The 27678-nt window shown below is 30.3% G+C and overlaps 8 protein-coding genes and 2 pseudogenes across 10 annotated transcripts, besides 15 other annotated features; 3 read left to right on the forward strand and 7 right to left on the reverse strand.

Moving 5' to 3' along the window:
* Positions 1–8: 8 nt before the first annotated feature.
* Positions 9–365, reverse strand: TVAGG3_0003260 (protein of unknown function, DUF4106 family; the record flags this gene model as incomplete). Its single annotated transcript, XM_051219709.1, has 1 exon — positions 9–365. The coding sequence occupies one exon, from the start codon at positions 363–365 to the stop codon at positions 9–11; it is 357 nt and encodes a 118-aa protein (XP_051104695.1).
* A 3021-nt stretch (positions 366–3386) lies between these two features.
* Positions 3387–3414: a terminal%2Cinverted (terminal inverted repeat of Mariner transposon ID:TVAGG3_0003270).
* Positions 3387–4689: a mobile genetic element.
* On the forward strand, positions 3483–4609 carry TVAGG3_0003280 (annotated as a pseudogene). Its single transcript has one exon. A coding segment is annotated over exon 1 (1127 nt).
* Positions 4662–4689: a terminal%2Cinverted (terminal inverted repeat of Mariner transposon ID:TVAGG3_0003270).
* Positions 4690–4879: 190 nt separating this feature from the next.
* Positions 4880–5170, forward strand: TVAGG3_0003290 (ankyrin repeat domain-containing protein 49 family; the record flags this gene model as incomplete). Its single annotated transcript, XM_001302713.1, has 1 exon — positions 4880–5170. The coding sequence occupies one exon, from the start codon at positions 4880–4882 to the stop codon at positions 5168–5170; it is 291 nt and encodes a 96-aa protein (XP_001302714.1).
* A 308-nt stretch (positions 5171–5478) lies between these two features.
* Positions 5479–5619: a mobile genetic element.
* A 1674-nt stretch (positions 5620–7293) lies between these two features.
* TVAGG3_0003310 (intraciliary transport) lies at positions 7294–8377 on the reverse strand (the record flags this gene model as incomplete). Its single annotated transcript, XM_001302714.1, has 1 exon — positions 7446–8357. The coding sequence occupies one exon, from the start codon at positions 8355–8357 to the stop codon at positions 7446–7448; it is 912 nt and encodes a 303-aa protein (XP_001302715.1).
* Positions 8378–8803: 426 nt separating this feature from the next.
* Positions 8804–10292, reverse strand: TVAGG3_0003320 (uncharacterized protein; the record flags this gene model as incomplete). Its single annotated transcript, XM_001302715.1, has 1 exon — positions 8847–10202. The coding sequence occupies one exon, from the start codon at positions 10200–10202 to the stop codon at positions 8847–8849; it is 1356 nt and encodes a 451-aa protein (XP_001302716.1).
* Positions 10293–10359: 67 nt separating this feature from the next.
* TVAGG3_0003330 (uncharacterized protein) lies at positions 10360–12085 on the forward strand (the record flags this gene model as incomplete). Its single annotated transcript, XM_001302717.1, has 1 exon — positions 11198–11974. The coding sequence occupies one exon, from the start codon at positions 11198–11200 to the stop codon at positions 11972–11974; it is 777 nt and encodes a 258-aa protein (XP_001302718.1).
* Positions 12086–12195: 110 nt separating this feature from the next.
* On the reverse strand, positions 12196–13323 carry TVAGG3_0003340 (G-quadruplex RNA binding; the record flags this gene model as incomplete). The annotated part of the gene is made up of 1 exon (XM_001302718.1): positions 12262–13272. One exon carries the CDS (start codon positions 13270–13272, stop codon positions 12262–12264), a length of 1011 nt encoding a protein of 336 aa, XP_001302719.1.
* Positions 13324–13330: 7 nt separating this feature from the next.
* Positions 13331–13368: a mobile genetic element.
* Positions 13331–13368: a terminal%2Cinverted (terminal inverted repeat of Banshee-A3 transposon ID:TVAGG3_0003350).
* A 1177-nt stretch (positions 13369–14545) lies between these two features.
* Positions 14546–14582: a mobile genetic element.
* Positions 14546–14582: a terminal%2Cinverted (terminal inverted repeat of Banshee-A3 transposon ID:TVAGG3_0003360).
* An 80-nt stretch (positions 14583–14662) lies between these two features.
* Positions 14663–14683: a mobile genetic element.
* Positions 14663–14683: a terminal%2Cinverted (terminal inverted repeat of Kolobok-N2_TV transposon ID:TVAGG3_0003370).
* Positions 14684–14821: 138 nt separating this feature from the next.
* Positions 14822–15903: a mobile genetic element.
* A 570-nt stretch (positions 15904–16473) lies between these two features.
* Positions 16474–16653: a mobile genetic element.
* A 1823-nt stretch (positions 16654–18476) lies between these two features.
* Positions 18477–18670: a mobile genetic element.
* Positions 18671–18897: 227 nt separating this feature from the next.
* Positions 18898–21021: a mobile genetic element.
* Positions 19349–19989, reverse strand: TVAGG3_0003420 (annotated as a pseudogene). The gene has a single exon. A coding segment is annotated over exon 1 (641 nt).
* Positions 20999–21021: a terminal%2Cinverted (terminal inverted repeat of MuDR-6/TvMULE4 transposon ID:TVAGG3_0003410).
* A 2101-nt stretch (positions 21022–23122) lies between these two features.
* On the reverse strand, positions 23123–23767 carry TVAGG3_0003430 (protein ubiquitination; the record flags this gene model as incomplete). Its single annotated transcript, XM_001302719.1, has 1 exon — positions 23123–23767. One exon carries the CDS (start codon positions 23765–23767, stop codon positions 23123–23125), a length of 645 nt encoding a protein of 214 aa, XP_001302720.1.
* Positions 23768–24866: 1099 nt separating this feature from the next.
* On the reverse strand, positions 24867–26081 carry TVAGG3_0003440 (proteasome regulatory particle assembly; the record flags this gene model as incomplete). The annotated part of the gene is made up of 1 exon (XM_001302720.1): positions 24867–26081. The coding sequence occupies one exon, from the start codon at positions 26079–26081 to the stop codon at positions 24867–24869; it is 1215 nt and encodes a 404-aa protein (XP_001302721.1).
* Between the last annotated feature and the right edge of the window lie 1597 nt (positions 26082–27678).

Raw genomic sequence — 27678 nt, forward strand, 5'->3', positions numbered from 1 at the left:
TGTCTGTCTTATTCTAGTTTCTTTTCGTTTTCACTTATTTGTTTCTGTATGTCTATGTTTGACTTTTTGACATCTGTTATTTGATTTTTGAGTGAACTCAAATTCATTTGACTTTGAGGGTTATAAGCTGTTCCGTCTGCAGCTCCACCATAGCCTGCCATTTTCGCTAAAAGTGCCGCTCTTAAACCCCCACTCTGTGCACCAATAACTCGGTTTAAAAGCATAGGGTTGCTTGACATTTGTTGCAACATAGTGGGGTCATTCATTATTTGTTGTTGCAACTGTTGTTGTGGTGTCAGTTTTACTATTGGATGTTTCAATGCTCTCTTCCTCTTACGTATATTCTTACGTAGCTTACGTGGCATTTTAAGTGAAGTAAAAAACGGTTTTTGACAGATGTTTATATGACACTTTTTGTTCAGCACAAAAAACTACTCGGTCAAAGTGTTGTCAGTTTTGTAAAATAACCGTCCTATCTTGTTTTAAAATGGAGAAAAGGCTTCTCAAAGTATACTTCCTTGGAACGCCCGTAACTTTTCCTGTAGCGACGATAGACCCTTACTTGTCCGGACAAAGTTATACTAAACATCTTCAGGGCTAGAGGGCACGAAGTGCCTGGAGGCCCCACTACCTTTTTTTTTTTTCAATCAAATTTGATGGCTTGCGCGAGTGTTATTGCAGGTCAATTATTTTTCAGAATAATATGATTGAAACGCCAAATTATCAAATACTTTTTTATAGTGTTGCAGTAATTAAATTGCCAAAAACTCTCAGAATTGTACGATCAAATACTTTTGCATATTATAGTGGAAAATACATTGAATTTTATTCTGATATAGAAAGGATTGAAAGCAAAAGTTTTGAAAATTGTGTTAATTTACAAGAGATTAAGTTTCATAAATTAAAAAATAGTTTGATAATCGAATCGAATTCTTTCAAGAATTGTGAGAAATTGAAATATTTGATATTCCCAATCGAGAGTAGTGATATCATCACATTCAATTCGACATGTCTGATCGAATGTTATTCATTCATCGGTGTTAAATTTTACATGACTATTCCACGGAATATCAAGAAATTTAATGTTAGTACTAAATCTCTGGACATTGATGTTAGCACCACAAACACTCAAGGTGATCCAATCAATTGTGGGAAATTCCAACTTAAACATCCATTTGACGAAAAATGCAACATTCCAATTCATTCATGCAATCGATTCTCATTATCATTCAACATACCAAATATTTATGTCTTTATTTGTATCTATATTAAATAAAAACATAATCGATAAGGCTTCACACCAACATTTTTTATGGACTCGAAAATTCCTTTTTTCAAAGATTAAATATTGCTTTCTTCACTATAGGCACAAATCTATATTTATATATGCTGCTATAGACAATCTCCTCTTAAGAACTTGGGATAGCATGAGGGACTGAAAAACAAAGTATTCTACAAATCGAATACTCTCTCAACATTGAAAGGACCTGCCAGTCGAGCCTTAATGTTTAAATCCAAATGTTGAATGTGTTTTATATTTGAAATACTTGATAATTGCATTTATTATATAGAAGTTTCATGCTTGGGTTAGCATAGTATTATTGCAACCTTATATCAATTTGGGTTAAATTATAGTGCCGATTGATCCATTTAAATCTCCGAAAATTCAATGATCAATTAATTTCAAAATCAAATCAGGTTCAAAATTCGATTCCAAGAGGTTGGTTTTGTTTCTAATCCTAAGAGATATTATAAGCAATTATAAAAAGTATGACATGAAAAGATTTTCGAAATGCTGGACAGCTTGTATACCAAAATGTATTTTTACTGTATTTATATAAGTAAGCATTTTTTAACTTTATTTTAAAAATTCTTTAGGTATATCGTTTACCGCAATTCAAATAGTGTATTTACTTCAAAGATGCAAATATCGCATTGGTGTATAATGCTATTGATATTTTCTATGCAAAGTGAGTTGCGGTAAAAAATGTGGTCATACCACCATTCAATTTATGGATAACGTACTCAATTTGCGGCTAAACCCCTCAATTTGCGGTAAAAATGAGGTAAAAGTCTCTCAATCTATGGAAAGCTTGCGGTAAAAAATATAAATTTAGCTATTTTCCTATAATTTTGATTCCACATCCAACAACTCCCAAAACGAAAGGCATTTGCAACGATAATTCCTTGAAAAAAATTCAAAAAAAAATTTCAAAAACGAAAAAACGAAATTTATTCCATATATTTTTTATTCCGAAATTTCTAAAAAGTTTACCATTGCAGCGGATTCCATGCGAACTTACCACCGGTTACCGTATGGACAGGCATAGTTATATCTCAAAATTCTTTTTGATTACAAACTATGATGGTAAATTTTTATAAAAAGTGACAAATTTTGATGAGTGATTTTAAATTTGTTGTTAATTCTCAGTATTGCAGAAACTCGTCTTTAGTTAAATATGGAAGCGATTTTTGTTTCATAATCAATGGCCATCGATTTTATACAACACAGTCACACGCAGCTGTTCTAAGTGAAACAGTCCGAAACATCTTGATTACAGACAACAGTGCACAAGAAATTAATATTGATATTAACATTAATAATAACAATCAAAATACAAATATAGAATCATTTAAGAAAGCAATAAACATTTTTTCGAAGTTTGTTCAAGAAGGATATTTTTCAGGAAACATCGACATCGAAACAAGTGAAATTATTTATGATCTCGGTGTTCTTCTCAAGAATGAAGATTTTATTTCACAATACAAATTTATTATTTCATCAATATTTATCAGTGAATCAAACATCGAATCATTCATTCGATACAGTCTTAAGACCCGTGATTTCAAGAAAACATGTTCATTCATCGCATCTCATATCTCTCTTATTGGACCTTCAAAACTTTGTCTTCTTATTGAATCCGTATATCATTCTATTGAATCATTATATTTTAACGAAAACATCGATGATATTTTTGTTGATTTTATTTCATGTATTTTGAGTGATGAACATGTTTTTGTCTACAAAGAAGATGATATCTGTGATTTTGTTATTTCATTCATCAAAACATTTTCACCTTTATTATCATTTTCAGAAATATCAAAATGCGACAAACTGATCAAATTCATAAGATTCGAATTCTGCACCAATGAAATAATTTCTTGTTTCATCAGCTTTTATTCTTCAATTATCAACTCTTTTGATAAAAAAATCACAAAAGAAAATAAATCAGATAACATTATCCAAAACGAAAATGAAATCTTCACTCATTTATTTCAAACATTATTGGTAACATCAAAGATAACAGACATAAAACAATTGGATAAAATTTCAACTACAAATGAAAATATAAGATTGATTAAAAATTATTGGGCCCACGATAATATAGGGTGTCCAAAGGTGCGTTTAGCACAGCGCTCTATATGAGACTATTAAAGGAGATATATGCTGATTATAAATATATAATAAAAAATATGAATATATGTATATGATGAGTATGTTGTATTTTGGCGCCATGCCGGGATATAAAATGAATTTTGAGACAAGAGGCGGTTTCGCGGGAAATTTTGGCGGGATTTTTTCATTTTTTTAATGAATCATAAAGAAAACATCCTCGCTCTTGCAAAAAAATGCAAAGACTGTAAAAAAATCTACAAGACATTGGTAAAATGCTTCGGTATGGATGCTCCTAGCTATTCCACTGTAACGTATCATGTTAGGATGTATCACTTCATGAACAAAAAGGCGCCCATCATAAAAATTGACAAAAAATCGCCGGATCAAAGAAAAATCAAAGCAATTCTTCAAGCGCTAGATGAAGACCCAAGAGCATCACTCAGAAGGATAGAGGAGATGACAAAGATACCACGTACAACAGTCAGTTATTATCTGCACAATTATTTGAACTACAAACTAGCGTATACACGTTGGGTTCCGCACAACCTTAATTCAGTTCAAAAAAAATCTAGAGTCCAATCTTCGAAAGAGCTCCTCTCTATATTGGGTGCGTATCAATCCAAGAAGTTTCGCTTTTTAGTAACAGGGGACGAGTCTTGGTTTCAATATGCAACAGCAGCCAAAATCATGTGGATCCCGAAGGATGAAAATCCGCAAACATTCCCGAAGAAAAAAATTGACACACCAATGATGATGTTGTCGGTTTTTTGGGGCGTGAATGGCATCATCGCAATTGATATTCTTCAAAAACCTAATACGATGAATGCTCAGTATCTAATTGACAATGTTCTTACTCAAATTATCAATTCTGATGAGTTTGAGAAATCCAAACAACAAAAACAAAAGTTTGCAATTCATTTTGATAATTCAAGAGTTCACAAAAGTCATAAGGTAATGAATTACTTGGTGGAAAACAATGTCAAAGTTGTTCCAAACCCAATTTATTCACCTGATATTGCACCCTCTGACTTTTATTTATTCGGCACGCTAAAAAAGAGAGCTGAAGGACGCGAATTCGCGAGTCCAGATGATCTTGAAAATTTTGTAAGAGAGCAATTTGAGCAATTTTCTCATGATGATTTAAAGCGTGTCTTTCAAGCCTGGATCGATCGCTGCGAACGCGTGATTGAATCCAATGGTGATTATATTTAAATAAACTTTATATATATGTAACTTGTTTATTTCTATTCGCAGTATTCAGGTTTGTGCTAAACACACCTTTGGACACCCTATATCTCAGATCTTTATCATACATTTGCAAAATGCAGTCAAGAACGAGATATTTATTCAATTAAATTTGCCGTTGATCATAGATATCATGAAATTACCGCTCGAATTTATTCATCAATAATTCATGATGCCGCTCAATTAAATAATTTATCTCTTGTTCAAGATCTTATTTCATGTGGTGTTGACCCTAATATGAGAAATGATTATCGAGCCACACCTCTCCATATTGCTTGTCGCTATCATTCAAATAATGTCGTCAAATTCCTTTTGACATTATATGAAATTGATATTAATGCACAAAATATTTATGGAAATACTCCTCTTCATGAAGCATCCAGAAACAATAATCGAGAAATTGTTAAAGATCTCTTAGGACTTAGATGTATTAACACCACAATAGAAAATAAAGATGGTAGTACTGCTTATTATATGACTGACGATTCAAAAATTCATAATCTTCTTGATGAATTGATGAATAAATGATTTATATATTTGAAACTATAATGTTTTATAATACTTCACATGGTATGCTTGTAAAATGAATATAAATATCATAAAAGTATTCATAATCTTCTTTTTTACACATTTAAGTAATCGATAAAAAATTTTAGGGTACACTTTACATGAAGAAACATAACAAAAAAGTAACAAAATCCAAATCGTAGTGGAGATTCATTGTCAACAAATAATTTAATCGTCACCTCTTCCAGTGGGGGTCATAACCGGAACTATGAGCCATATATAATTTAAATCAAAAATGAGCGTATGAATGATTATTTGAGTCAATTAAGGGTGCGCTGGAGACAATATGTCACCCTCAGAAAAGCACTTTTAAGGTTATTATATTGGATGCTTCGAAACTTTCCATTCCACACATTGTAGCATGATTAAGGTTAATTTTGGGTAGTTTACCTATCGTAACCTGGACACCCTTAAAAAATAATCATAAACGTAACAAGAGCTTTGAAATGAGGGATGTATTCATTCAAATATATGATGATTACGATGATCAAACACTTATTATATATAATCATAGGTCATTTATAATATATTAACGAGTTTGTGAATAAATTAGAGATAAATTGAGAGTACGGGACAAATTGTGATTTCTCTGATTCAAATTTTCAATATTCAAAAATTTCAATGCTTCATATTCTATAGTATTTGATATTTTTATGGATATTTGTATTATTATTGCTTATTGAATTCAAGTATGAAGATGAATTAAATACTATACTAATTGATGTTACTCCTAACGAAACAATTATCATTCCGAAGAATGTTGTCAGAATTAAAGATAGTACAGTTGTTGATCGAAGAGTTACAGTTCGTCCACTTGAATCACTTAGATATGTTTTAAAATATTTGAGTTTTGAAGAAGAAACATTAATAGAAGATCTCGGAATCGGCACATTTTCATCTTTCACTCAGCTTATAATTGCTAATTTAAGCATGTGTAATCATCTCAAACTTATAAATAGCGGTGCTTTTAAAAATTCTAATCTAAATGAAGTATTACTTCCTATGAATGGAGAGTTACAAAGTATAAAATCTGGGGCGTTCTTTAGAACAAAACTTAGAAATATCTCCATTCCAGACTCTGTTATACAGATATCTGGATATTACAATGATCCAGTTACTGGTGGCCCATTTGGTGGGTGTCCATTATTAACTACGATATCTATATCCGAGAATTATAGTTCATTTTATTGGGTTTCTTGTTCATTTACTGATATTTTTTCCTTTTATCCAAATTGTTCCATTATAGAATATGAAGCTTTCAGAGGATACTCAACAAAGCATGATCTTATTATTTCTCCAAACATCAAAAAATTGATATCGGAAGTTTCCGTGAATTTTATTGCAAATCTATTATTTTCCAGAATTATATGATTCAAACCCCGAATAGCGAATTATTCTATAGAAGCAATATACCAGCTATATTTATGCCATCAACCCTAAAGGTAGTTCGATCAAATACATTTGCATATTATGGTGGAAAATACATTGAATTTTATTCTGATATAGAAAGGATTGAAAGCAAAAGTTTTGAAAATTGTGTTAATTTACAAGAGATTAAGTTTCATAAATTAAAAAATAGTTTGATAATCGAATCGAATTCTTTCAAGAATTGTGAGAAATTGAAATATTTGATATTCCCAATCGAGAGTAGTGATATCATCACATTCAATTCGACATGTCTGATCGAATGTTATTCATTCATCGGTGTTAAATTTTACATGACTATTCCACGGAATATCAAGAAATTTAATGTTAGTACTAAATCTCTGGACATTGATGTTAGCACCACAAACACTCAAGGTGATCTAATCAATTGTGGGAAATTCCAACTTAAACATCCATTTGACGAGAAATGCAACATTCCAATTCATTCATGCAATCGATTCTCATTATCATTCAACATACCAGACATTTATATCTTTATTTGCATTATCATTGAATAAACATAATAAACAGTAAATAATTATCTTCTGGTGTTATAGATGATATTATCACCACCTAATTCTTCTTATAATTTCAGAATGTGTGAATTTCAAATATCAATTGCTAGCAATTTAGAAAACTATTCATAAGAAGACGCCATCAAAAATATATTATAGAAGTTTTATTTTAATGATTAAATTGGAAAATTGATAATTCAATTTTCTTTCTTAATAACCATATCTGGTAGGCAAATAAATTTCATTTTTGAAAGAAACAGAAAAATAAAATTTTATTATTCAATATATCAAAAAAATTACAAATCAATTCTTTCTTCACGACCTTGTGTAGCAGGAGTAGATCCTCTAGACTGGTTAAAATAGAAATGATCATGGAACTGTTCGTATAATGAAAACAACATGTGCAAAGACTCAATAATATTACCTCTCACTGGTATATCGAGCATTACACATATGATTTTTGCGTATTCTTCGATCGTAAGATCCATATTTGCATCTGGTAACGGAATATTTTTCAAAACATCTTCCATTTCTTCTGGGAATTCCTGGAGAAGTGCTTCGAAATTGGGCATAGTTGACGAATATGTCATTGTTGGTGGTGGTCTGTTACGATTTATCTCTTCATACGACTCTAAGAAAACATCTAAAGCTTTTTGATTATTTTCTAGGTCCTGAATGCTACCAATGTATCCATCTGATTCCTGATTTCCGACGATTCCGTATTTCTCTCTAAGTTGCATATTCAAAATTTGTGGATCTGAGCAGCCAATTGTTGGCTCATCGAGAACTGTAAGACCCAATGGATCAGCTTCATCGTCTGGCCTAGGTACTTTGATAAAAGCATCGATTGCACCGATGGAAGGTATCAAATCTGGAATAAATGGCTTCCAAAATGGTACCATTGGTATATCTGCAGGCTGGTATTCAGTTATTAAACTAAAAATTTGTGCAAGCTCTGGTGTATTTTCCATTTCTCTTGAATTAAAAGCATCTGGTCTCGGAGAGTAACCAGTCAATCCTTGATTTGCTCCACCATCGTCTCCAAACTTTAATTCGAATCCAGCAAGTGGATTATTTCTGTTTATGCCATTAACTGTAAAAGTGGCAGGATCTTCATCTCCATTTGGCCGTGGGCTGTATCCAGTTGGCATTCCTGGAGAGTTTGCTGGTTCATCATCATCAGATTTAAAGTGTCCAAATCCACTCATATAAAAATTAATAAAAAAATCAAACGAGCAGAAAAAAGTGTCAAGAGATAATTATTTACAATTTCAGAAATCAAAAGTTGGCCAAATTGAATAAACATCAATCTTCGCAGGTATCAATCTTATTTTATTCAAAAATTTTGTCGGAAATCGCTTTCCGGAAAAAGTTGTCCAATTTTGTTTTCAGGTTTTATACACTCGAGAGCATTTATAAATATGAAGCCCATAAGTTATATCCATTTCATAGTACAAAGCATTAATAAATGCCAGTTATTTCCATAAGGATGAAATTTTCGGAAATGCGCAAAACCCTATATCCTAATTATGCAGTGAATATTCAAATATATGCCCATGAGAACTTACATTTCTAAGGAAATAATCAAAAGACAAAAATTCAAAAAAATATAAAAATAATTATTCAGAAAAAAACTATTAAAAAACATAAATTATTTGACTCTATACAACAATAACTTTACAAGATAATATGAACTATCATTCTTTTTGATCATTCGCATTTTCAGGTTCTGAACCAGAATCGCTTGTATCCATTTCGCCATCCTGACCTATCTCCTGCTCGGCATCATCAGATTTGTCCTCTTCGTAGTCATCCGATGAGTAATAATCGTAATCGTAAGAATCAGTGGATTCTTCCTCTTCAAAGTTCTCAGAACCTGGGCTGATGAGTGAACCACCGTATTCGCTCTCTATAATCCTAAGAAGAGGAACAATATTCGCTCCGACGAAATTTTCCCATTTTTCGAACTGCAAAGCTGAGCATTCCGTGGTTAATCTGGCTAAAACAAGGGATATTTGAACCATATGTGAACACCATTGAGGAGTTCCGTAAGTAGACATTAATTGTTCCAAAAAATCAGTTTCTTCAACAAGGGAATTGATTTCTTGGAACGACAATCGCATTATTAGCTGGGAACAGTAACTGTGGAGGTTCAAATGGGCGTTAGGTAAGAAGTAAAGTTGGAATATATCTAAATATGATGGATTGTAAACAGAAATGAAGGCAACGCTGAGAGGAGTGATATTGTCTTTTGTAAGTCGAAGATATTTTTCATATTTTGTAAGATTTGGCTCTAAATCGCAACTCAATGCGTATAAACTCGTTAAAACAGCTGCAATATCATTTGCAACTAAAGGAGATGTAGTTTCGCAGCATACTTTGAATAGGTTCGCTACTATTTCCGGCTTAAAGAACTCCTCAAGCAATGGCGATTCATCGCTCAAAGAATCATACAATTGGAGAAGAATAGTAATTGCGGGCCGACTTACATCTGCATCTTGAGCAGTGGCAACCGTAGATAAATACAAAATAAACCGAGAATCATTGAATAAATTTAAAGATTGACGCGTGGCAACTAAAACTATTAATTCTTGTATAGCTAGGTTCCTCATACGCGCAAAGAGTAAGTTGCCGACATCTTGATAAAGCTTGAAAAACTTTGGCCTTCCCCATCTGATTTGTTGACTCAAAATTGTATATAAAAACCCGCATAGTTGCGGATTTGCTGAATCATTTGAGCCTAAAAATGAGTAGCATTGATCTGCGAACGTTTTACTTTCAATGAAAACCATAAAAACTTGTGGAATTGATGACGTAAACACTCGTATGACTGAACTTGACATTTTATTATAGTTAGGATCACTCATTTTATCTTCTGAGAATATCCACTTGCACATTTCGATGATTGTTTGATCACGTGAGACGTAATTTAATAATGGTTTATATTCCACTTTTAAAGCTTGCAAAAAATAATCATTACCAACAACATTTTCTACTGTTGAGCGTGGATTGTCCAGAACTCGCTGAATGGCTGCAGTTGGGTCTACTTCCATTCAAATGAATCCAAAAAATATTTTTTTTCTAGAAGTTTACAAAAGCAAAATTATAAGTAATAGTTTATTGTCAAATAATTACCAGAATCCTTCATCAATGAAGAAATCACATCTGGATTGGTTAATTTTTATTTATACACTTCAATTTTTCTTTTGCGAAACCTCCATGACGAGTTTTTGAATCATAATGATTTCATATTACTTACCCATGATATGGTTCTCATATTTGTTGAAAAAAAACAATATAATCATATATGAGGAGAAATCCAAGAGCGCGCCTTTATTCAGATAGTAGTATTTTGCACATGCAAAATATGAGAAGCGTTCGAGGTTCTCTTCCTCTAGCTTTTCCTCAAGAAAATTCTGTATTGTTTCAAGATTTAGGATATTATGCCGCTATGTACGAATTCGCGCAAGGCTCATTTCCTAAAACTCTCTGGGAGAGCGGAACTATGACAACATGCCAGCCAAATGAATTCAAGTTATTCATTGTAAATACCCCGATTGCTTCTGCATTTTCAGATTTTTCAACTAACGTTTCAACATTTATTTCATCTTTCAAAGGGATGCATTTCTTTGCAATATACTTCCAAATTTTTGATATTGATGCGCGCGGTTTCACTCGTCCTCTGATGTTTGTTATTGCGCATACAAATTCTGATTTAATTTCAAAAGTATATATGGGAGAGAAAGAGAGAATACTCAAAATGATTAAAAATATGCAAAGTCCTACAATTAAGTCATTTCCAGAAGATCTTAAAAAGTATTACGCTTCAATAATGTTGGCAGTAAAGAAACTAGAACCGGGCGATATTACTCTTTCTCAGAAAGTTAATGAATTGAAACGAATATTAGAAATTTTCAAAATTTCAGAAGTCAATGAGGAATTAGCTGAAGAAAGGCCTCCATCATACTTTGTTTCCATTAAATTTGATCTTCGCCCAGCCCAAGATCTAATCAAACTTGACGATTACAGAGATTTTTTGATTGATTTGATGTCATCAATGCCAAAAACAATTACTGGAGCAAATATTTTATGCTACTCAGAGTACTCTGAGACAAAGAATATTATTGACTTCGGAGGAATTACAAATAAATTATGTTATGATGGATTTTCCAGATTTGCTTCGAAGTCAATTGAAACTCGCCTAACAAACGTATCACAATTGATTCCAAGACTCCTTAATAGTCATGTGTTCTATTTCATTGCTTTTACTTTGTTATCTGGCCAAACTTTAATTATTAAAACAGAAGAATTCGCATCTACCAAGTCCTTTGCCGAAAAACTTACTATTTTATGTCCATTCTACAAACCTTCTCACATGAAAATTACAAATTCGATAAATGTTGTAGATTCCCAACAGTATTCAATAGTTATTACCAAAGATGTAGTTGGAGATGTGAAGAAGGTTGTGTCTTTACTAGATCTCATCACTGGATATTACAACGGAGATGGTTGTCCGTCGAGTTCCTTTGTAAACAATGTTTTGATCGATAAGGATAAGCAGAACCTGAGTGAAAACACCTTTATGCTCCATATATTGACCAAACTTAAGGAAATTTCCTCAAAATTTATGTTTTTTATGAGGAAATTTGTAAATTATTCACAAACACCCGATGAATTACTAAATGCTGTGCAGAGTCTTGGGATTTCTAAAGATGATGTACCTATTTTGAAGTATTGGATTTGTTGTTATTATAATAAGTCAAATCTCAAACCAATTCTTAGAGCAAATCACTCAAAATCAGGTCTCACTATGACTCCATTTTAGTTTTATGTTTGAAATATTTGCTTTTTTAAGCAAATATTCAATTTCTGATTAAATTTTTAAATATGGTTTGTTTTTATTGATTGTAAATGATTCTTTTAGATATTTTTAAACAATCATCCTGTATAAATGATATTATGAACAAATAAATTTTTTCAAAATTAGAAATTAAACATTTTTAGACATCTTAATGTAAAAATCAAGTATATCATTATGAAATTATATGAGAAATACATGATTTAGTAATGAAAAATATGAGATATATAAATATTTACAAAAATCTAACAAAATTATTTATCACCGAGAAATCTACTAAGCTCATCAATGAGTTTTGTATTAGGTACAAACAAAAATAATACTCCAGAGAAATCTAATATCGCATAAGCAGGAATTCTACACATTTGATCAGGATAAATTGGTACCCCATTGACTCTAAATGCGCGGTTACCTATATTCTCTATGTAAAAGCAACAATCCTCGAGAAAAGATAATATTGCTTGTTTTCTTGAAATATGCGGACAACTTGATGGTCCACTGGTTGACAAATCTATATCAACTTGATCGTATGCTTGATTCCTTCCGAGAACAATTGCTTCTCTCCTAATTGGAAATGCAACGTTAATTGATCTTAAAACGGCCAAATCATTGGCCTTCATAGCGCTTAGCGTATCAAATGTAGTTAAGATTGGTAAATCAACATGGCTTTGGCTAATTATCATATTTATTTCTGAATGGGGATTTAATTTGCAATCAGGAGCGTAATTACAACGAAGCTGCATAAGGTCTCTAGACTCTATGTCATTTTTGCGCATTTCTTCTGTTTGTTCTGTAGATAAATAAAACATTTCTTCATCAAGAACATTTTTTGCAATTTGATCAATATCGGTATCCTTTTCCTTTGCAGTTAGTTCATTTAAATATATTAATCTTTGGCTAATTTCTTCGAAAGTATGATTATGTCCAACAAATTCCATTGTATCTGTTAAAAATCTTTCTTTTGTATATGTTTGTTCTCCTTTATATCTTAAGAATGTAATCAGCCAAAAATCTTCTTCGGGTGTGAACTGAAATGCTTTTTTATGTGAATTTGGTGTTGGTAATGGTGGATTTTTTAGAGCATTTTTAAAATTTTTCGTAAGACAATCAATCGAATATTTTGATAAGCTTGGAATGACAAGTTGAGCTTGATAAACGGTCATATTCTGTAGGGCATTAATCAATGTAATGATGTCGTTTGGATCCATATAGGGTACATTGCCATCATCAGGTATCTGTATACCGTAAGAATTGACTTGATGCATAAATCTTAGTTTTTCTTGGCTAAAGAAAAGTGTCAAAAAATTGAAATTCATATGACGGTGTTGTAAACAGAAATTCATCAAAAGTGACACCTCAGAAAAGCTAAAATATTGAATTTTTGGAACTTTTGATAGAGCACGTTTTTAAATATTAATTAAAGTAAATGTATATTTTGTAAAGATTCTTTTTAATAAAAAAATAAAATTTTGAAGAAGAACACAAAATCTTCTGAAAAATAATATCACATAAACTCATATTATTTTCTAATATATAACTATTTTATATAAAAATCAAATTCAATGATCTTAAAAGCGAAGGATAAACCTCAAATTTACGAATATAATGAGTGGGAATATAATGCTTATCTATCATAAAACCATATGAAATATCAATTTTTGCTTTACGCCTAATTTTTGACGACAATTAGCAAAAAATGTTAAATGTTAACACTCAGTCCATTTGAATATGAAAAATAAAATTGACTTTGATTAAATGTTTTTATTTATCATGCAATTCTTCTTGCGACCAAAGATTTGAATAAAAGTTCAAAAAATAAGATAGCTTAAAAAATAATATACGGTAGTGTTTACTAATAGATGAATAGTATATAAATTCTATTAAAATGGATTTGATCCAAAAAAATATATAAAATTTGATCATAAATAAAATCGTTTTAAATTACTTCTTCATTTAAATTATAACAATTATTTTTTGGTTTTATATTTTTTTGGATCAAATCCATTTTAATAGAATTTATATACTATTCATCTATTAGTAAACACTACCGTATATTATTTTTTAAGCTATCTTATTTTTTGAACTTTTATTCAAATCTTTGGTCGCAAGAAGAATTGCATGATAAATAAAAACATTTAATCAAAGTCAATTTATTTTTCATATTCAAATGGACTGAGTGTTAACATTTAACATTTTTTGCTAATTGTCGTCAAAAATTAGGCGTAAAGCAAAAATTGATATTTCATATGGTTTTATGATAGATAAGCATTATATTCCCACTCATTATATTCGTAAATTTTGAGGTTTATCCTTCGCTTTTAAGATCATTGAATTTGATTTTTATATAAAATAGTTATATATTAGAAAATAATATGAGTTTATGTGATATTATTTTTCAGAAGATTTCATTCTATATGCCTATGAAAAGTACTCTCAAAACTAACTTTTTCCTAATTATAATTAAATCTAGAATATTGTATTATGCTTAGTATTATTTCATTTTTCTCATTCAATTTAGAATTTACAAATGTCAAAAAATTGAGAGCTATCACTTTTGATGAATTTCTGTTTATTACAACGGGGCCTTCAATTCAGGTGTTCAAGGCTAATTTTCAATGTCGCTTTACGCCGGTTGTCAAAAATTTGAATTAATGCCAGATGGGCGTAAGTGCAGCCTTAAAATCTCATAATATTAATTTCTTTTCATATTAATTTTGTTGTGAGATCATAGATTAGTTTCTTCGCTAACATTATATTGAAAAACTAGTCCAAATTCGGGCGAGAGAAAAAAAATTGGTCCAAAACTTTTAATTCGAGGGAGGCACAAACTTGCCCAGTGAGGTGAAGTGAAAAGTGACAAGTTTACATGTCATAAATGTAACGTGTCAGATTTGAAACAAAAAATGGATTAATTTATTATTATATGATAGAGAGATTTGGTAAGTTACTATCAAATTTGTAAGTAAGGGAAAAAAAGTAAGAAAGAAAAAAAAATTTTTAAAAATAAAAAGCCACTCGCTTCGCTCGCGGTTGACAAAAAGAACAAATTCGAAAAATAATTGTATGAAATTACGAAACTAAGCCGCTCGCTTCGCTAGCGGCTTAAGTAAACAACATATTTCAGATTATCGATACTAAAAATTTTTTTATTTTATTACATTTTATTTTTTTTTTGCATTTTTTTTAAAGCTTCTTAACTTAAATCATGGAATGTCTCAAAGACAAAAGTAGCATACAGCATGTAAAGCTAAAGAAAGATAATCATAATTAATACCTTAATTTTTAATATTACGCATTTTTAGGTGCAAAATTTAAAAACATTCTAATACAATAGAGCAGTTTCCAAAAGTAGCATACAGCATGCAAAGCTAAAGAAAGATAATCATAATTAATACCTTAATTTTAATATTACGCATTTTTAGGTGCAAAATTTAAAAACATTCTAATACAATAGAGCAGTTTCCAAAAGTAGCATACAGCATGCAAAGCTAAAGAAAGATAATCATAATTAATACCTTAATTTTTAATATTACGCATTTTTAGGTGCAAAATTTAAAAACATTCTAATACAATAGAGCAGTTTCCAAAAGTAGCATACAGCATGCAAAGCTAAAGAAAGATAATCATAATTAATACCTTTAAAGTTTAAAATCTTGATTTTTTTTTAAAATCAAATATTTATAACTTTAATACATACAGCTTAAACCTTATACTTGTTTTCTCTTGTGAGAAAGCAATCTTACAAAGCTAACAATCCTAAAAAATAAAGAATTAAAATTTAATAATTTAATCTAAAATTAAAATCAAAATTAAATAAAATGAGTTCTTTGTAATAATACTTTCAAGGTAGGATATATTTTAGTGGGATCTATTGAGTCATCACTAACAGCATTGAGTATAGATCCAAGGTGATGTGATTTTTGCATCCCTGGGATGGACGATACACCCAAAGTGTCACCTTTTTGGGATAACATGAATTTGAAATATCATGAGAGTTCTGCAAACCATATGCACAATATCTATTCAGCCTGACTTCTTGTATATATGAGTTAGACTTCTTAAATATTGTGCTTGGGGCGATATAAGCATTTCCGAGATTACCATCGTGCTCTATAGTATGCTACTTCTCCCTGGTTCTAGCTCAGTTCCAAGGATATTGGCGTTCAAGGATTTGGCAAGGTCCTTCCGAAGTCTCTCATTCGATGAGAGATTTCGGAAGAATCTTGCCTTAAAGTACTCCAACTCTTGTTCTTTTGTTCCTAAATAGTGAGAAAAGTTATTTGACTACTTAAGGTAGAGATTATCCGAGGTCTCTCATTTGATGAGAGGCCTCGGATAATCTCTGCCTTAAAATTGTACACTTGTAGTCCATGAGAGTGTAAGTATACATTGATAGGACAGCTTTCTTCTGAAGTCTTAGATTTGATGAGAACCTCAGAAGAAAACTGTCCTATTTTATAGTAAAAGGAGTTTCAGGAGCTCCAAAGCTCCCTTTCGTAAGGATTAGGAGCTTTGGAGCTCCTGGTTCGTAGATGTGTTTCGCATCTTTCATCAGCAAAGGACATTTACCATCTGGGACTCTGTTGATGGAGACTCAGGAGCTCCAAAGCTCCCTTTAGTAAGGATTAGAAGTTTTGAAGCTCCTGGTTCGTAGACGTGTTTCGCATCTTTCATCAGAAGAGGCCCAAATGCTAAATAGCCTCTGCTGATGAGCTTCAGGAGCTCCAAGGCTCCCTCTCGTAACGATTAGGAGCTTTGTAGCTCCTGAAGGTAAGGTAGGATTGCTCTGATCTCTAATCAGTAGATGCCATGCCTCATTATGAACTCTACTGACAAGAGATCAAGAGCTCCAAGGACTCCCTTTTTAGTTAGTGGCGTTCTCACCATTTAGTAGGATTGCTGATCCTACTAATGAAGTGATCACTTAGTATACGTTTTGAATAAATTGAATTTTTTTTTAGAATTTAGTATTTTTTATAGACATCACATGTATATTATAAATACATAAATATATTCTTTAATTCAAAAAATTCAATTCGGTTTTGGGATGGGTATCCCAGCCCCAAGTATTCAATTTTATTCAATTTTTAAAGAATTTTGGGTTGGGATGCCCAGACCAAAACAAGCTTTATATTTTGATGTGTAGATACGTATGTGTGCATCATTGTTGTGTTATATATTATGTTTTTAATGAAAAAAAAATCTGATTCAAAAAAAATTATCACTAATTAGTTGATAATATAAAGAAAAAATAGATAAATTGTATGTTTTGAGTATGGCATTCCAAACGGGAACCGCGGTTGGTTACCATGGATTTCCGTCACCGGTCACATTTTAAAGATTTTTAAAGCCTTATAAAAATATGCTTTGTAAATCATTTTTTGTAAATCGGCAAAAATTTGGTAATTTTCTTCAACTAATAAATCTGCGAATAGCATTTATAATACAAGAACAATCTTTTAAAATGCGTTTGATTCATTTTTGTATAATTTCATATAGGCACATATATTCTTCCGGGACTTTCCGTGATTTTACCGTAAAATCATTAGTTTACACCAATTTTTCCGTATTTTGAATAGTTTACTGCACTTTTTCCGTAAAATTGAGTTACGGGAATCCGCAAAATTTCCGGACCTCATTTTTCATAGAATATAATAATAATATTTGATAAAAAGATATATTATTTGTATTTTTGATTTTTGAATTACGGAAAAAGTGAATTGTTAACTTGATTTTTTTATATGGTTAATTTTTCAAATGATTTTATGAAGATCTAAAATATTAAAAGTAAAAAATTGAATTACGGAAAAAGTGAGGTCAAAAGTGAAATAAATTTGCAGAACAATTTTCATTGAAATAAGACATTGAGTATCACACTTTAGTGAATCAACATCTATAAGAATGAAGTGTTTTGAAGCTGAAATAATATTGAATAGAAATTAATTTTTTTGAAATTTTGAATGAAATTATAGGAAATAAAAAAATTACTAAATATTGTATTCATACAAATATATTATTTTAAAGGAAAAATAGATGCTGATAGAAACGATGAAAAATTTTGAAAACTTTACAATTAATTTATGTTCGTTAACCACAGAGCTTGCAATCCAAAGCTCACGTTAGACTACAAGAGTCACGAAGTCTCATACTAAGGGATATCCAACATATATTTTAATAATCTAATGTTTGTGACAAATATTCAACATAAAATTAAGTTTTCGTTTCGTTACAAGGCATTCATACTTTGGAGATATCATATTTAATGTACAGAAAAGTTAATATTAAACAATACATGCTAAAGAATTAATAAATAAGATAATAAATAAATTTATACGTAATTACTTTCATTTAATATGCTTTATGCTGTATAATATTGATTAAGAGGCATTAAAAGGTTCCATAGTCTGCTGTTATAGGCAAGATTTTTGATAAAAATTTAAAATTTTGAAAAATGATGAGAAAAGGAAAAAAAAGGTAAATGAGAGCAAGAGGAGGGAAAAAAAAGAAAAAGAAAAGAAAGGGAAGGGAAAAATAAAAGAAAGAAGGACATATAAAAATTTAGATGCGCATTCTTAATGCCGAGGCGGCTTGCCGCCGAGGCGCGATTTTTTTAGGCCTCTACGGTAACCCGGCAATGTTTTTTTAAATCTTGTACAGCCCTAGTTTTGAGAGTATTTATCCACATTCACTCATATGAATTTCATTAAATAGTGTCTTTTTAGTCCCAAATTTATTTTGAATTATTGAAATCAAAGAAAAAAAATCAGAAAAATTTCTCGAAATTTTTATTTTCAAAAAAAATTTGGATTTTATATTGAAAACTGACACTGGGAGGACGATAGGGCTGGGATTGGAGATACCCCGCTCACTTGGGAAAAATACGGATCTATAGCATTGAGCAATCTATTGAGCATTGAAATACTCTCGATTTTTCTTTGTCTTTTTACATCAATTTATGCGTTAGTTGCTTTTTCCATGATCCTAATAACACGGTCATCTGCTGGATTTTGATCAATTTTGAGTTTGATAACGAAAGATGGTATCACTTTTGTATAAATTTCTATAATAACATCATCAATTCTGAGATTTTTTCGATCAGGAAAATAGTCATGTTTGAGTGTTCTAAAATGAGCTTCGGCAATATTGTTAGTTGCGTCGCCTTCACGCCTGTCATAAGCAATCCATCTTGATATGTTGTAACGCCATTGTCTGTTAAAGTATTGAGATGCTGTTGGATCTGTGTCGAGCAACTCCAGAACTTGATCATAGGCAGCATTTGCTTCTTCCTCATGTTCTGCATCTAATTTGAAGACTAAATCCTTCATCAAATTATAGAATTGTTCAAATTTTTCTTGAGAAGAAAACTTATTTGATTTGCGAAGAATTGCACGAAGAACATGTACTCCGCACCAAAGTATTTGAGCTTGTGGAATGCTTTCTTCTATTGCTTGAGCTATCTGTGGAGCACAGTCCATGCTAATGTATTCTGGCTCAATTGTTACCCATCTGAGATAGGCGCACACGCAAACTTGAATGTTTTGATAAGTGTCTGGTTGACAAAAGAAATATAAAAAAGGGAAAATGTGAAAATCTTTGATTTTGCCAGTAAATGCATACAATGGAATGTTTGATCGCAACAATTTATAGGTGCTGTCTATATGAAATGTCTTGATACTATGCGCATAAGCTTTGCCTTCAAAAGGCGCGTAATAGAAACACATATTATTGTCTGAGACTTCAAATGCAATGAGATCATCTGGAGATTCTTCTTGTACTGTCTGAACAAAGATTTGCAATGACACAACATCGTCAGGAGAATATCTAGTTTGAAGAGCATGTATTCTCTCTGCAAATCGTTTGATTGCACGTGGTTTTTGAGCGTACATCTCTGGAATGGACGGACCTGTAAGAGGAATTTCAAGATCTTTGAATGCATTTAGCTGTGCTATCGCTCTTTGATTGTCATCTGTTTGGAAGTAATGTTCTAAATATTTGCGATAAAAGACAGACGAATATTGACTTTTGTCATTTGGGGCGGAATGATCATGTTCTTCAACTATTTTGATTAGTTTGTATTTATTTTGATCCAAGATTGCAACATTAAAATGTGCAGGACATTTTGGATATTTGCAGTGGAATGAAATCTGAGATCTTTCTTTCCTGACACGTTCACCATATCCATACTGTGCTTGTATTTCTTGTTTAACTCCAAATTTACAAAGATCCATAACAGTAAAGATAGTTTCTTCTTCTAATTCCATTTGAAATTGAAATGAAAATTAAAAATTCAGAAATTTGAATAGATTTGGTCTGTAATTAAATGAGAATAGCAGTTTGTTCGTCATTGTTTGAGGCAAGAGTATTATAGGAATATTATATGATGGATTTGAGTTGCATATAAAGAGTGCAAAAGGATAAAGAGAGAAATTTTGTTAGATTAAATTATTAAATTTTAATTCTTTATTTTTTAGGATTGTTAGCTTTGTAAGATTGCTTTCTCACAAGAGAAAACAAGTATAAGGTTTAAGCTGTATGTATTAAAGTTATAAATATTTGATTTTAAAAAAAAATCAAGATTTTAAACTTTAAAGGTATTAATTATGATTATCTTTCTTTAGCTTTGCATGCTGTATGCTACTTTTGGAAACTGCTCTATTGTATTAGAATGTTTTTAAATTTTGCACCTAAAAATGCGTAATATTAAAAATTAAGGTATTAATTATGATTATCTTTCTTTAGCTTTGCATGCTGTATGCTACTTTTGGAAACTGCTCTATTGTATTAGAATGTTTTTAAATTTTGCACCTAAAAATGCGTAATATTAAAAATTAAGGTATTAATTATGATTATCTTTCTTTAGCTTTGCATGCTGTATGCTACTTTTGTCTTTGAGACATTCCATGATTTAAGTTAAGAAGCTAAATTCTGAAGTTTACATGATCCTCTCGTGTGCACCCTTAAAAAATGCAAAAAAATTGAATACTTTACTGGCTGGGCAAATTTGTCGCCGCCCCTTTTAATTCTTGTTTTCAATTAGACTCGAAAATAATGAATGGCATATTATATATCTAATGATAAAATCTTTGTATGCTCACAGGATGAAGAGAATCCTTACTCAGGCTTTTGTTTCGAAATATGTTGAACAATGTTTATAAATCTCCTAGAATATGCCACCATCTTCAAATTAAGTGCGTTGATATGGCGAATTAACTCTAAATTAAAAAATATGAGGCGTTTATTCTTAAATAATCGCGCAACTAAGAAAATAACTATTTGATTTTCTTCCACCATGTTCAGCTAAGAATTTGACAATTTCTTTTGAATTCCTTTTGATCGCAATACTAAAAGGGGATTCATTATTATTGAGAGAACCTCAAAAAACGATTATAAATATGAACGGAAGCATAATGTTATAAAGCAATGATAAATATGAAAAGAAAGAATATTGAATAGGGCAATGATAAATATGAAAAGAAGGAGAACTTCATAAAATAATGTTAAATATGAAAAGAAGCATAATGATTTAAAACAATGATTGATAGGAAAAGAAAGAAAACATCACAAAACAAAGATAAATATGAAAAGAAAAAGAATCAGATAAAACAATTAAAAATATGAAAAGAAAGAGAATCCTATAAAATAATAATTAATATGAAAAGAAATAGGATCATATAAAGTAATGATGAATATGAAAAGAAATAGAATTCTATAAATCAGTGATAAATATGAAAAGAATAAGAATTAGTTTCATGTTAATATCAGCGCCATGTTCCACTAAGAATTTGACAAATTCTATTGAATTCTCTTTTATTGCAATACTAAGAGGGCATTAATTATTATTGAGAGAACTTCATAAAAGGATTATAAATATGAAAAGAAAGAGAACATCATGAAATAATGATAAATATGAAAAGAAGCATAATGTAATAAAACAATGATAAATATGAAAAGAAGCATAATGTAATAAAATAATGATAAATATGAAAAGAAATAGAATGCCATAAAGCAATCATGAATATGAAATGAAAGAGAATAAAAATTCTGTTAATATTATCATCAACTAAGAATTTGACAATTTCTGTTGATTTCGGTTTGATCGAAATACATTGAGGATAACAATTAATATTGAAAGAACATCATAAAATAACAATTAATATGAACAGAAAATGAATTGTATATAACAATGATAAATATGAAAAGGAAAATAATGTAATAAAACAATGATTAATATGAAAAGAAGTAGGATTAAATAAAGCAATGATAAATATGAAAAGAAAAAAAATTTCATAAAACATTGATAGATACGAAAAGAGATAGAATTCTATTTAACAATGATAAATATGAAAAGAAAGAGAATTCTATAAAACAATGATAAATATGAAAAGAAACATAATGTAATAAAATAATCATGAATATGAAAAGAAATAGAATTTTATAAAACAATGATAAATATGAAAAGAAACATAATGTAATAAAATAATCATGAATATGAAAAGAAATCTAATTTTATAAGCCAGTGATAAAGATGAAAAGAATGAGAATTAGTTTCATGTTAATATCAGCGCCATGTTCAACTAAGAATTTGACAATTTCTGCTGAATTCGCTTTGATTGCTATACTAAGAGGACATTCATTACTATTGAAAGAACTTCATAAAATAGCAATTAATATGAACAGAAAATTAATTATATATAACAATGATAAATATGAAAAGAAATAGAATTATATGTAGCAATGATAAATATGAAAAGAATTATAATTATATAAAACAATGATAAATATGAAAAGAAAAAGAATTTTACAAAACAATGATAAGTATGAAAAGAAATAAAATGTAATAAAACAATGATAAATATGAAAAGAAACAGAATCACATAAAACAATGATAAATATGAAAAGAAACAGAATCACATAAAACAATGATAAATATGAATGGAAAAAAATGTAAACTTTGTTGATATCTTCTCCATTAGTAAGTAAATAAGATGCAACATCATAATTTCCGAAATACATACTTTCTGGTATTGAATCAAATGATTGCCCTAAATGTGATTTAAGATACTCAGCAATTTCATAGTTTCGATAATCCATTGCTGTATTAATCATGTTATCAAATTATTTACCATCTTCTATCATTTGCATAAAAATGTATTTATTTCCGCCTTGAACGGCATATTTTTCGGAGTAATAATCGTATTGAGCTCCTAAATTTTTCAAGTAATTGAAACACAATTCTGATCCATATTTGATTGCACAATCAAGCGGGGTGATTTCATCATCTACTCTCATATTAATATCAAGATTTGGGAATTTAGATTTAAGATCATCAACTTTATCCCATGCAATATAGAATAATGGAGATTTTGTTGGATATAAATTCAGAATTTCTTCTTCTTCCATTCTAGGTTCGAAGTTTTCAAATTTGAAACCTCTATAATGTAGAAGTGTCGATAATTTCTCATTTTCCAGTTCGATGATGCATGAGTATTCGTTTGATATCTTTTGGTAAAGATCAGTAAATAATTTAATATTTTTAACGCAAATTTGTGAAATAATATCAATCAGATAAAGCGACATTTGGATAGATATTTTGTTGTTTGTAAGGAATTCTATAATTTGTGAAGAAGCTTGTTCAATATTATTGGAATTGACATCCCAAAATATTTTTGATGCTTGACTAGGGTATTCAAATACTTCAATTGACTCAATATCACAAAAACCCCATCCAGTTTCATTTTTTGATCTCTGAGAATTTATCATGTCTTGTAAAAATTTTGAATATGTCATTATTTCACAGAAATTATGACACCAAAATAAACTGCGGACAAAACCTAGATGACTCTCACATTTTGAGAGAGAGCATATGGTAAGTATGGATATCATGAAATATGTCAATAAAAATAAATTATAATAATTAACCAAAATATTCAAATCATATAAGGGAAAAAAGGCAAAAATAAATAATGTTTATAATTCCAAATATTTTTCATTTTGCAAATTTTCATGGAAAATTCGTATTTCTGCTGTTGATATTCAAATTTTTGAATTTTTTTGAATTTTAAATGAAGAATTGAGAAACCTAATATAGATAGTTGATGTCTCATATGTGAATATGTTCATTTTGGAATTTTTTCATATTTTATGATGAAATTGAGTTTCTATCACAAGTTTAAATAGCATATTTAATGACTGATTATATGAATTTATATTTTCATCATTATGGTATATTGAAATAGGAGACACTCAATATTACAATGTCTTTCTTAGGATTCCAACTGTATTCAAATTTCCTGAAACTACAATTTCTGTAGTTACTAGCCACATATAGGAAGCAATACACAAATATATAATAGATGGTATATCAGTTTATCTCGCAAAATGAGTAACTTAGGGAAAATTCTTGATACTTTTTCAAACATACAATAACGCAAGATAATCCAAATATGTATATTTGCAAGTCAAAGAATCGAATATTAATAATCTCTCAAAATCGCTCTTGCAGTTTTCTTCTATTCTTCATCTATTAGAATATCTATATAGTCTAAATCCATTGCCAAAATTAAGAAAGCATATTTACCATTTTGTGGAAATACCTTTATTTTGAACGTCATATCATGCTTTGTCAATGGGGATGATAAAATAAACAAAATATGAAAAATCATTGATTAAATTTCAAATAAATTGCCACGCTAGATTGAGAAATAATACATGGATTGGTTTCAACTCAAATATAAAAGATTTGATAATAAGAATATTTAGTTTAGAAATAAGTTCGAATTTATGAGCCAAATTGAAAACCGTTTCACTCCATTCAATTTTTCTCATAATATGCTATATTATGCAATAAATGTAAAGTTTTCTATTTCTTTTTCGTCTTTTTAGAGTCTTTCTTTTCTGCTGATGAAAGGATTTTAATTATTTCTTTATTTTCAAACTCCTTTGAAAGATCAAGTGGAGTATTCTTTTCTTTGTTTTTGATTTTGATATTAGCTCCTTTTGAAATAAGAAATGCAACCGTCTTTTTATTATTCGCTTCAACAGCATTATGAAGAGGTGTTGATCCATCATTATCTTTTGCATTGATATCAGCCTTATTTGAAATGAGCATCTCTGCAATTTTTTGATTATTAAATTCAATCATATAATGAAGAGCAGTTTTTCCAAGATTGTCCTTTTCATTGATGTTTGCCCCATGAGAAAGTAATACTTCTAGTGCACCAATTGAATTGTTTTCTGCTGCTTTTTGAAGGGGAGTTTTCATTTCATTATTTCTTCTGTTGATTTCAGCACCATGTAAAACAAGAATATTTACTATTTCTTTGAAATTGAAATAAGCGGCTTGATGTAAAGGAGTTTTTCCAAAATTATCAATTGCATTAATTTCAATGCCTTGGGAAATCAGAAATTCCACCATTTCTTTATAGTTGTTTTGTGCAGCAATATGGAGCGCAGTTTGTTTCGTATTGTCTTTTGAACTTAAAATAGATTGTTTATCTTCAACAGAATTTAATAAAAACTTGCAATTATCAATCTGATTATAAGCGACTGCATAACGGAAAAGATTGCATTTATCATCGTAATCAACATTACTAAAATCGAGCTCTTCTTTTTTAAGATAAGTGTAGGCCAGAGGTATTGCTGTGCACCATGGAATTACAGTAGCTGCATCACACTTGTGCATTTGCAGTAGAAGTTTTAAATTGTGAGAAATTATAGTGTCTTTGATAAGGTAGGAATTTATATTTGAAGGATTGAATTTTTCTTGATTGAGCATGTAATCAAGGAATTCATTATTGTGACAAATCGCAGCAGTACGTATTTTGGACCATATAAAATGATCTAACTTTATGCACTCATTGATAATATCCGTGTTTCCACCTATGATTGACATTTCAGGACATTTGTGTGTGATTTTAAATTGAAACTCTGAACGAAGGAATTTGAAAATGTTCACCGAACCAAAATATGCTGCTGCTTCAATAACAGAAAAAGAAAAAGATGGAATTGAAATAATTATTTTATCGAGTGCTTTAGAAGCAGCTATTTCTTTGAATGTGCTGATATCATCATACATAATTGCATTTAAAATTTTGCTTTCTTCCCCATTTGGAATATGTATTGATTCGATTTTGTGGATCTCATGTAATTGTGTCACATTTGTTTCTGCATGAGTATTTGAAAATATATTATTATAATATAAAGTTGTAATGGAGTACTTTTTGCAGATGCAGTTTATTATATTATCATAAAGCGAGCGTATACGGTAATTATATTTCTGAGCTTCTGATAAACTATAAATAATTGTACGCACAGCTACTTTATAAAAAAAAAAAAAAAAAAAAGGTAGTGGGGCTTCCAGGCACTTCGTGCCTTCTAGCCCTGATGATGTTTAATATAAATGAAGTTGATATTCGGAGGACTCTTCTTCTTCCTCCATTGCTTCTGGGAAGAAGCCTTCTTCTGGGTCGAAAACATTATATAATGTGTCGCTTTTCACAAATTATATATGTTTTCATGCTTTGTCACTTTTCTGTCACTTTTCAGGTAAAAACATTTTTATTATTATATATAAATGAATTTTACAAAACCACCGTTACCGTTCTTTGGAAATAAGGGTAAATGTAAAGATATTATATTGAGAGAACTTAAGAAACTACCGAATGGTCTAACATTTGTAGATTTGTTCGGTGGAAGTTTCTATATATCCCATTTGTGCCATACCGTATTTCCTGACTCAAAGATTATATGCAATGACTTCGACAACTATATGGACCGTCTCAAACATATTCCAGACACAAACAATATATTGAAAGAGTTAAAAGAAAAGATACCTATAGGTAAGATGGAACGTATACCATTAGATAACAAAAATATTGTGAGAGAGGTTTTGAAAAAAGCAGAATATATAGACTGGGATAGTATATCTGCTAGACTATTATATAGTGGTTCTATAAGAGTTCATGACATTGAAACACTTATGTCAAAAGTTTTATATCTTAACTATACAAATGTTTTCAAAGAGGACATAGAAAAATATATGAGGGTATAGAGTTTGTGAGATGTCATTGGACAGAGTTGTATGAAAAATATAAAGACAAGGAAAATGTTTTCTTTATAGTGGACCCGCCGTTCTATAACACATGGGATTTTCAATACCAAGTAGACTGGACTTGAGAGACTCTTTAGAAACTTTAGACGTTTTACATAACCATCCATGCTTTTACTTTACATCCGATAAAAGTGGTTTGGAAACCGTTATGAAATGGTTAGAGGACATACATGACTATGAGTTTAGATATGACAAGATAGAATATGAGAGAGGTCCTATAAACCGGAGAAAGTGTCATAACAAAGAAATTTTATTAGTAAGTAAATGTGGTTTGAAATAGGACTACTTGTTTTAGGTTTTTTCCATTGTGTCATTTATTTGTTTGACGTGGCAGAAAGATATAGAGAATATGAAGATGAACCAATGCCTGCAAATGTTCAGTATATGTACTCGTAAGAGATATTTTTATCTAATATTAAATGGACGCACAGAACTTAGCGAATGCACAGCAACCTGGACAACCAAACCCAGAGAATATTCCAAATGAAGTTAGAATACAAACTGCAATGGCAAACTATGGTCAAGTGCCAACAGATGTACAAATGCAAACTGCCATGTCAAA

Source organism: Trichomonas vaginalis, chromosome IV, assembly GCF_026262505.1.
Source record: "Trichomonas vaginalis G3 chromosome IV, whole genome shotgun sequence".
Classification (NCBI taxonomy): Eukaryota; Parabasalia; order Trichomonadida; family Trichomonadidae; genus Trichomonas; species Trichomonas vaginalis.